This window comes from Chroicocephalus ridibundus, chromosome 1 (assembly GCF_963924245.1).
Source record: "Chroicocephalus ridibundus chromosome 1, bChrRid1.1, whole genome shotgun sequence".
In the NCBI taxonomy this organism is placed as follows: Eukaryota; Metazoa; Chordata; class Aves; order Charadriiformes; family Laridae; genus Chroicocephalus; species Chroicocephalus ridibundus.
Genome location: NC_086284.1, coordinates 205,072,493 through 205,082,131, shown reverse-complemented (window position 1 = coordinate 205,082,131; position 9,639 = coordinate 205,072,493). Strand labels below are relative to the sequence as shown.

At 47.3% G+C, this 9,639-nt stretch overlaps 1 protein-coding gene across 1 annotated transcript; it reads right to left on the bottom strand.

Moving 5' to 3' along the window:
• Positions 1–2,427: 2,427 nt before the first annotated feature.
• Positions 2,428–4,741, bottom strand: CCDC71L (coiled-coil domain containing 71 like). Its single transcript, XM_063324351.1, has one exon. The coding sequence runs from the start codon at positions 4,587–4,589 to the stop codon at positions 3,738–3,740; it is 852 nt and encodes a 283-aa protein (XP_063180421.1). The 5' UTR covers positions 4,590–4,741; the 3' UTR covers positions 2,428–3,737.
• Between the last annotated feature and the right edge of the window lie 4,898 nt (positions 4,742–9,639).

Here is a 9,639-nt window from a genome sequence, read left to right as displayed (position 1 = left end):
TCTGCATGAGGTTTGGGCATATACGGAGCTTGTTGTTTACAGGCTAGCAACGGATGGTTTCAAGGACCAGTTGTACACTTTGATCCTTTTGATGTGAAAAAGAAGTTTTTCTATGCCACATAAGAGCACAGGGAAATTTTTGCCAGGCACTGCTTTCTCCTTTTATGAGCTTCAGTCCTGAACAACGTGCTTGTACAGTGACTCAGAGAAAGGCACTGCCTCTTGAATGTAAACCCTACAGTAAGCAATATGTTAGACACAATGGCCATCTCAACTCTCTCCTTGACATCTGGGGCCATCACCCAACTCCTTTTGGCACTGTGGCATTTTGAAGTTCAATAACCTTTGAGTGACTGGATGCAAATTCAGATTTGGTAAAGGAAATAGCACAACTTCCGGTACACAAAGTCGTATGAAGTGAGCTCCTAAGGGAGGGAACGAGCTACCGCGACAGAAGTCTGGCAACAGAGGCTACCACAAGATTCCTGTTTAGTATGAAGCCATCTGTGCTGACTGAACTAGACTGGGCATTGTACACTGGATTTATTCTGGGTCTGCATTTTGTCAGTCTCAGAAGCAGACCTATACAACCGGATACTGAAAGCACTGAGTTAAATCAGGAAAATCACACCTCTCACACCACTCAGTGTCTGCATGGGAACAGCCACGTGGAGTCAGACCAGAAGTCCATCTAATCCATCACACCTTTTCCAACGGCATATGTATAGTCAGAGTACAATAACATTATTAGCCCTTTACATAAAATAAAACCTAAGGATTCCATGCTTAAAATTATCTAACTCAATATTGCAGCAGTTTTGCACACCCCTTTCCAAACTCCCTCAACTCTGGTCTACAGCTAGAAGGTCAAACAAAAGCCAACAGTACCAACCTGCCCAAACCTAAAATTGAATAGTTTTCTGATTGCTAAGCTTCCTCAGATGAGCACAAAGACAGAGCGGTAGGTAGGAGTTGCAGCTTTGAGAGGGAAAAGGGCCGGGGCAGGGGAAGCTGGACCACAGATAATCCTGTCCTGGATTGCCACAAACTGCCATGAACATGATCATGAAATTAGCCGGTTTAGCTTCCCTGTAAACTGTTAGCTTTCACACCCCATTCTGTACTCAGATCCTTTGCTGAGCTATTTCAGCACACTAATTTGCCAGAAAACCTGACTAAAGATTTCCCCCCCTTAACTGACTTCACAGACTGAAATAGCTCATTTAAGAATCTGTAAATGCAGCTGCTGGAGGAGTTTAGACTACAGCAAAACTTCAATCCAACTTGCTAACAGGGTATCAGCAAAGCATACTATACCCCCAATAAAGCTGCCACTTCAAAAACAGCAAGTCAAAGCCCAACCAAGAGAAAAATAAGCAAGCCTTACGCACACAGCCCACACAACAGGAGTCACTCAACAGAGTTAAAGTTACTTCACTGTATTTTGTACCCACACAGAACGTTTCAGGATAAGCCTCCAAACAAGGCAGCACAGATTTAATAGTGTCTCCCGTATCATACCTCTGGCAGCCTTAACTCTGCCCCTGAAATTTGATCTAGCCTGTCCTACACCTGTTTACGAGCTAGGTGAAGAATGTGCACAAGACAACTGCTTACATTTTATCGTCTTTCTATGCAGATCTTTCAAAATACTATTAAAAAAAATAACTCAGCCTAACAGTAGGCACACTGAAGTCAACTAGACAGTTCAAGAACTAACAACGATACTCTTTTAACTTGCATTTCTAACGTGGAATGCCAAACCGAAACACTTGAAACCTCGGCATTCGATCACACTGCAGTTTGTCTGACTGCATTTTAAATCAACGCAATTTCGCCTTTACATTTAAGCGGGTATTATAGCCAGAGAAACAGCACAACAATATGCACCCTTGAACCTTCATTTCCTAATTCCCTTCTGAAATGTGACGTGGCACTACTGCAGCGATCAGCAGGCAGCGTAACGTTATGTAAACAATTTCAAAAGCCTGATGGATATAAAATAGATAAAGCGTTAGCTCGGAAAAATAAGAACTTTGCAGCTTCAGTAAGTAAGAACTACAAAATATAAACAGGTTGTAGAAGAAGCTGGCTGCTTTAAGTTAGCATGAGCAAGTTTTTACAAGCAGCCTCTATGCATCAACCCATCTTACTGTCTGTTGACAGCACGCAACAAGGAGTCGACAGCCATCAGAAAAGAAATTTTAAGTCACCAAACCATTCTATAAATAAGTTGTGAAATTATTCATTCCACCGTGGAAATTGATAAGTTAGTCTAATTTGCCGGGACAGTAGGGACATAAACTGTCTATTACCAAGCATTTCTTATTCCTCTCCCAAGCACTTAAAAAAAAAAAAAAAAAAAAAAAAATGTTCTCCCCACACACACACCCACACACACACCTTTGCTCCTCACACACCATCTGCAAGACATAAGACCTAAAGCAAGCCCTTAATAAATCAGTTTAAAGAGAGACTGCCTATCGCATAGAATAACAACATTTCAGTCAAAATAATCAAGTTACATCATGAATTTTGCATCAGAATCTACTGTGAAACACAGGAGAAATTTATAAAACTAATTGCGTGCAAGTAATTATGTTAAATACGATTAACCATCATCAATCACCTCACAACCCCAGGATAACAACCAGCACTATTTTTTTTATGAAGTGATCGGGTATCAAGTCTTGTTCTTTTTGCAGAGAGACACATCAAGTGTGATATTTGGGTTGTGCGAGCTATCGACTTTTGGCTGTCAGCACCAGCACTCTATCATAGTTCACCTTCAGATACCTATATATTACTTTGATGAGCAGTTATATTCTTCACGAAGTCCAAGCTTATTGACATTAAGTGCTTAGACGGTGTACTTCACCGAGGAACCCGTCCCTCTGCAGTTTCATTGAACTGAAACATCACTTGTTCTTTGACTTTTATTAAGTTCACTTAGGTTGACCAAATGAGCTTCCCTAAAGTAAACAGGGTTATAAAATATCAGGATGATTCTATCTTTAGGTGCTCAATAGAAACAAATACTTAGTTCAACTAGAAAACTTTAAAAATGACTTTAGATACAAAAGTGTAACAATTATACTGTGCGATACATCTTTATATATCACTAAGCCCATGAAATTTAAAGAAAAAAGTTTTTGCACCATCAATAACAGCCGCAAGTCTTGAACCTCCATTCTTTACGCATCCTTGATCAGAGTAAACTGAAACTTGGGAATGCTTGGGATTCAAAATACCCTGAGCACATACTAGTGCAACACCACAAAGCATATGTAATCCAGCGGAAAAGGGGAGAAGAAAAAAAAAATAGCAAGAATCAGATGGTGCTTTATTATACAAGCATGAAAGTAAGTTCCTTTGGAAAATAACTTCTTGGGTGGACTTCTGGACCAGTGAGGTAGCCCAACGGGAGAGAAAAAAGAGTGGAAGTGGAACTTGGTCCCCACGCGTGATACCTGCCGGACGGCCCCCGGGCCGGGACAAGGGGCCGCGGCCCAGCCGGGGGCGAGACGGGGTCCCCGGCACGTCCCCTCCGGGTGCGGCTGGGGGTCCCGGCCCCCGCCCGAGCGAGCCATAAAGTGCAGCAGCGGAACACGATCCAGACAAAAAGCAATGTAAACAGGTGACTGATCTCGGTCTCTTTGTCCGCACCGCGGCCAAGGTGAGGCGCCGGCCAGGGACAACCCCCCCACCCACCCACCCACCCACCCGCGTCCTCGGCCTCAGGACGGCGGCAGCGGGAAGCGGCGCACCCGCACCACGGGAGACAGGTCCACGCCGAGGATCCGCTGCGCCCGCCGCCGCGCCGCCTCCAGGCTCCGCCGGCTCCAGACGCTGCCCCGCACCCGGATGGTGGGGAAGGTGGTGAGGCGGGGGGTGGCCGCCTCCCAAATCTCCTCCAGCGACTTGCCGCTGAAGGGCTCCCACGCGGGTCCCTCCGCCGGGCCGCCCCGCTCGCTGTCCGCCTCCTCGCCCACCGGCCACAACGCCGCCGCCGCCTCCTCCCCGCCCCGGGGGCCGTCGGCCGCCGGTGCCGCCGGCCGCTGCCTCGCCCGTCCCCTCCTGCGGCGCCGCCGCCGCCTCCGCCGCTTGGCGCTGCCACCCGCCGCCGCGGCCCGGCGCTTGGCGTCGGCGGCCGGCAGGCGCCGCTTGCCGGCGCGGCGGCGGGGCCGCTCCGCCGAGGGGGACGGCGGGTCGGGGACGACGGCGCGGCAGGAGGAGTATCCGTAGACGTCCTTGCTGCGGAGGATGACCGGGGAGAACTCGTGCTTGAGGCTGCAGAGGAAGTTCCACAGCTCCGAATCGGAGCTCATGAACTCCGTGGACTTGGGCATGAAGAGCTTGAGGGCGTCGCCCAGCGCCTTGGTGCCGGCAAAGGAGACCTGCGACCTCGAGTACACAACTTTCTCCGCCTCCCCTTCCAGCCCCCAGGCGGCGGGCGCCGCTCCGCCGCCGGCTGCTGCTGCTGCTTCCCCCGCCGCCGCCTGGGCTCCCGCCGCCGCTGCGCTCCCCGCCTCTTGGTTCATCTTCCCGGCTCCTCTCTCCAGCGCCGCCTGCTTCCTACTGCGGGTCATGAAGGCAGAGGGACAGGGCGGGGAGGGCGGCAGAGACGCCGAGAAGGGAGCGGCGCCGGCCGCCACCGGGCGCCCGCCGCCTCACCGCGCCCCGCCGCCTTCGCGCCGCCGGGCGAGGAGCGACGATCGATATCCTGCCGCCCGGCACAAAATGGCGCTTTAAAGTCCCAGGCGGGGTCTGCGCGGCGGCCCGCCCTCCCTCCGCGCCGGGCGGTTGGCCCGTTTGAAACACGTCGGGCGGGACAAGCCCCGCCCCCCGGGCGGTGGAGGCGGCCACGGGGAGGGCGGCGGGGGAGAGCGAGGTGGGGGCGGCGAGGGGTTGCGGGGACCCTCCTGCCCCGGGGGACGGGCCCGTCCGGGGTGATCCGGGCAACCAAGGATGCCAACTGGGAACTCTAGAACGCCACTGGGCCCCGTTTCCCCACACCTCCAGTAGGGCGTCCCAGTTGGTGAACACTTCCCTCAGGGAATGGCGCCAGGCTCCCCCATGGCAGGGTGTGATTGCCGTGCCGGCATTGCTCTTCGCTGCAAGGATGAGGTTCTTCTCAGGACGGTGGGAAAAGATGGTTTCTTCCATGAAATGTGTTCAAGTAAGGATTTGGTTGGATGCTTCGATGGGCAAGCTGCCCTGGAGGAAGAGCAAAGGTTCAGTGAAATAACAAAAATGGGTAAACAGACATCATATGGTGATGCCCACCATACACTATTAAATCCATCCTGTTGCAGAGGGTTTTTTTAACATGAACCTGTAGGCCAGTCATTCAAGAACATCGCCGACAGACTGACCTCTGGAGGTCATCTTGTCCAACCTCTCTGCTCAAGCAGGACCACCTACAGCAGGTTGCCCAGGGCCATGTCTGGATGGCTTCTGAATATCTCCAAGGATGGAGCCTCCTTTCTCTGGAGACCAGTGATAGGACACAAGGAAATTGTATGAAGCTGTGTCAGAGGAAGTTCAGGTTGGACATCAGGAAAAAGTTCTTCACCGAGAGGGTGGGTGGTCACTGGAACAGGCTCCCCAGGGAAGTGGTCACAGCACCAAGCCTGCCAGAGTTCAAGGAGCATCTCAATGATGCTCTTCGTCATATGGTTTAACTTTAGGTAGTCCTGCGAGGAGCAGAGAGTTGGACTCGATGATCCTTACAGGTCCCTTCTAAATCAAGATATTCTATGATTCTGTGATTGCACAACCTCCCTGGGCAGCCTGTGCCAGTGCTCAGTCACCCTCACAGTGAAAAAGTATTTCCTGATGTTCAGAGGGAACCTCCTGTGTGTCAGTCTGTGCCCATTGGCTCTGGTCCTGTCACTGGGACTACTGAGAAGAGCCTGGCCCTGTCTTTGCACCCTCTCTTTGGGTATTTATGTACATTGATGAGATCCCCCTGAGCCATCTCTTCTCCAGGCTGAACAGTCCCAGCTCTCTCAGCCTTTCCTCATAGCTCCTTCCATCATCTTTGTGGCTGTTTGCTGGACTCTCTCCAGTATGCGCATGTCTTTCTTGTACTGGGGAGCCCAGAACTGGACCCAGCGCTCCATCTGCGTCTCACCAGCAGTGAATAAAGGGAAGGGTCACCTCCCTCAAGCTGCTGGCAGTACTTTGCCTAATGCAGCCCAGGATGCGATTCATCTTCTTTGTAGCAAGGGCACATTGCTGGCTGGTGTAACCTGCTGTCCACCAAGGCCCCCAGGTCCTTTTCTGCCAAGCTGCTTTCCATCTGTGTGGTCCCCAACATATATCAGTGCATGGGGTTGCTCCTCCCCAGGTGCAGGACTTTGCACTTCTTGTTGAACTTCACGAGGTTTCTGTCAGCCCATTTCTCCAGCCCATCGACATTGAAATATGCACAGCATCATTGGGATTGGCTTCGTGTCCCAACAAAGCATATCCCAAATGAAGTCCAAAAAACTTAGTCTTTGCATTGGTTGAGCCCTTTGTGAGAGTCACCACCTTGCTGAGTCCACAACGCCGTTTCTTCTTGCACGGCGCTGCTACTCTTGCAGCTTTATAGCACAATTTTGTCAGATGTTGTGAAATCCCATGTCCTCTAGACCTTCTGATACTTCAGAGATTGCTGAGACAGGGAGAGCGTCTTGTCGGGTTCCTGGATTGTTTCAATTAAACCAGGGTTCTTTCCACCACCCAGAACAGCAAGGTGTCAGCAAGAGCAGAGGTGGCTTAACCTTCCCTACAAATCCCACTCGGGGTTTGATTAGACTCCTAACTAATTACTTTCTCTCAGCATCGGTAAAGGGTGAAGAATAACATTTTTCTTCACAGACAGTCTTTGTTCTGTAATTAATCTTTCCATTTAGAATAGGGAAATCTTTTATTCTCAACTCATCAAGAACCTAAATTAGAATGTCCAGAAAGCCAGTCAAATAAGAGGCAGAAATTATGCGTAAGAAATTATTCCTTACTGACAGTGGAAATAAATGAATTTTCTTCACAGTATAATTCGGCTTGTGTTCAAGGGAAACTCAAGAATATTAATCCAAATAACCATTTAAAGTGCCTATTAACAAAACTATTTTAAATCTTCCTGGAGACAGTCTTGAGGTGCAGCCATATTCCAAACCAGCTTTATAAATGACCCATTTTTCAAAAAAAAAACCCCAAACGTTTCCCCAAATGATGGTGTTAGTGCTGTTTTTAATCGGATTAATTTCACAGCATACTTTGGAGCACAGCCGTGCAGGGGGATTGATTTAGGTGAGAGAGGTGTCCTGTAACGCAGAGGATGAGAGCCCGGAGCGGGAAGCGTTGGGGACAGGCATCTCCCAATCCCGCCGCACTGCAGTTGGTGACACTCTGGCGTACGAGTGCCTGGTCACAGCCACGGAGTGACAGCAGCTTAGCAAGAGGCTCGTCACCCGCTGGGCCACAGGAGATGGCTGGAGCTCCCACCACCAGACCCAGCAGCTCAGCTGACAGGTGGGCCCTCATCAAACTGCAGAAACCCAGTTGCTTGTAGTCATCGGCCGTAACCTTTTTCCTGAAATTACAGATATTTCTGGCATACAACTCGAAAATCATCGAGGCAGAGATGGGGAATTTTCATCAAGCGGTAAATGAGTCACGGTAGCTACAAGTGAAAAGGCAGATTGGTACATTTTTGTGCTAATCAGCATTTATTAATTATTTTGACTTTTTTACCTCCAGTACGGACAATACCATGTTAAGGCACAGGATATAATCTCAGTTTTACAACTTCATTACGAGTTTTCTGCAGTGTAACACTCTCCTTTTAATACCTTACAAAGTCATCTCAAGATAATCCATGGCAATTGGCTATCTTTCAGTAATTTACAATAGCTCAGTACAGTAATAATGATGATAATAAAATTAATAATCCTTTGGAAGTGCATAGCTCTTCATTTTAATCATACTACTGCTTATAAGCATTAATTATCACTCATGGCACTCCTGAGTTATGTAAGTAAATATTGCCTTACTCTAACAGATGAATAAAATGAAGAAGTGGATTAAAATGGCTTGATTAAGATGTATAGACTCAATGACTTAATTTTCTGTAGCTCTTAGTTTCTAACAATCGTTATTCTAAATATACAGTGAATGTCCACATTGGAACAGAGAAGAGAAGAGAAGAGAAGAGAAGAGAAGAGAAGAGAAGAGAAGAGAAGAGAAGAGAAGAGAAAAGAGAAGAGAAGAGAAGAGAAGAGAAGAGAAGAGAAGAGAAGAGAAGAGAAGAGAAGAGAAGAGAAGAGAAAAGAGAAGAGAAGAAGAGAAGAGAAGAGAAGAGAAGAGAAGAGAAGAGAAGAGAAGAGAAGAGAAGAGAAAAAGAGAACCCTGTAATCTTTGTTCCCAATTATTTATTCAAATTTATTTTCTTTATAGAATTCTTGGGAAGGCGAGGGGAAGTACCAATTGACAAATTATTGCAGGAACACTTTATTTTCTTGAATAATTCCTGCCTGGAACCAAAAAAATCCCCACTGGTAGCTGCTAATTCTTTTAACTGCTAAAAATGTTATCTGTACATACGATCACATCGAGTTTTGAGTCCTCCTGATAAATCCTAAAATCCTGGCTATTAAGTCACACCACTTCTGCTGCTGGGGCTTTTCCTCCAGCATACTCGTGCTCTTCTACCTGGATTAGCGAGGACAATCTTACTGTCCAATGCCTTTAAAGATAACCACTCTTTTCTAATATCTTTACCTCTGCTGTTGAGAGGTTGCCTTAACTGGCATTAACTTCAGTTAGTTTGCTTCCTAAATGTCTTTAGCATGCTTTCAGGAAAGTTTGTAACCATGACTCCGCATCCATTCGCAACTAAACTTCAGATGTTACCCAATAGACACCAGGTCCCTGGGTCTGAGAAGTGCCCAGACAAGCATTGGCAAAATTTCCTCAAAATACTTTCAAAGAGAGACAAAAGCAAATAGATTACAAAAATAGTCTCTCAATCAGTTATTACGAAAAAAATAAAAATACCATGGAATCGCTGTGTGTAGGAATCACACTGGCAGCCAAAAAGGGAAATAAGATGTTAGGAATCACTATGGGAGGGATAGAAAGCAAAACAGAGGACAGGATTCTGCAGAAGACAAGTGAATTGTGCCTCCACAAATCTTGAATACTGTGTATTTCTAGTCTTACCATCTCTAAAAGGATACAGTAATGATACAAAGAAGGGTAACGAGGATGAGCAGAAATATGGAACAGCTTCTCTATGAAAAGAGATTAAATAGGCTAAGACTCTTCAGCTGGAAAAACAGATGGCTGAGGAAGAATATGATAAAGGTTTATAAAACTGTGATAGCACAAAGAAGGCAGATAAGAAATCATTATGTCTTAGTTTTCATAATCCAAGAATGACAGGGAATCACATGAAGACATAGAACAAAAAAATTTAAATGACCAAAAAGAAGTATTTTTTTTCAGGTATGATTCATAATTACTCTGTGGAGTTTATCTTCCAGCAGAGTTGTGGGTGCCAAAATGGAGAAATGCACCCCGATACTGAACATAAAGGTGAGCTCATTGAGAAGGGGCTGCAGATGTTACAGAGCACACCATTCGAAACAA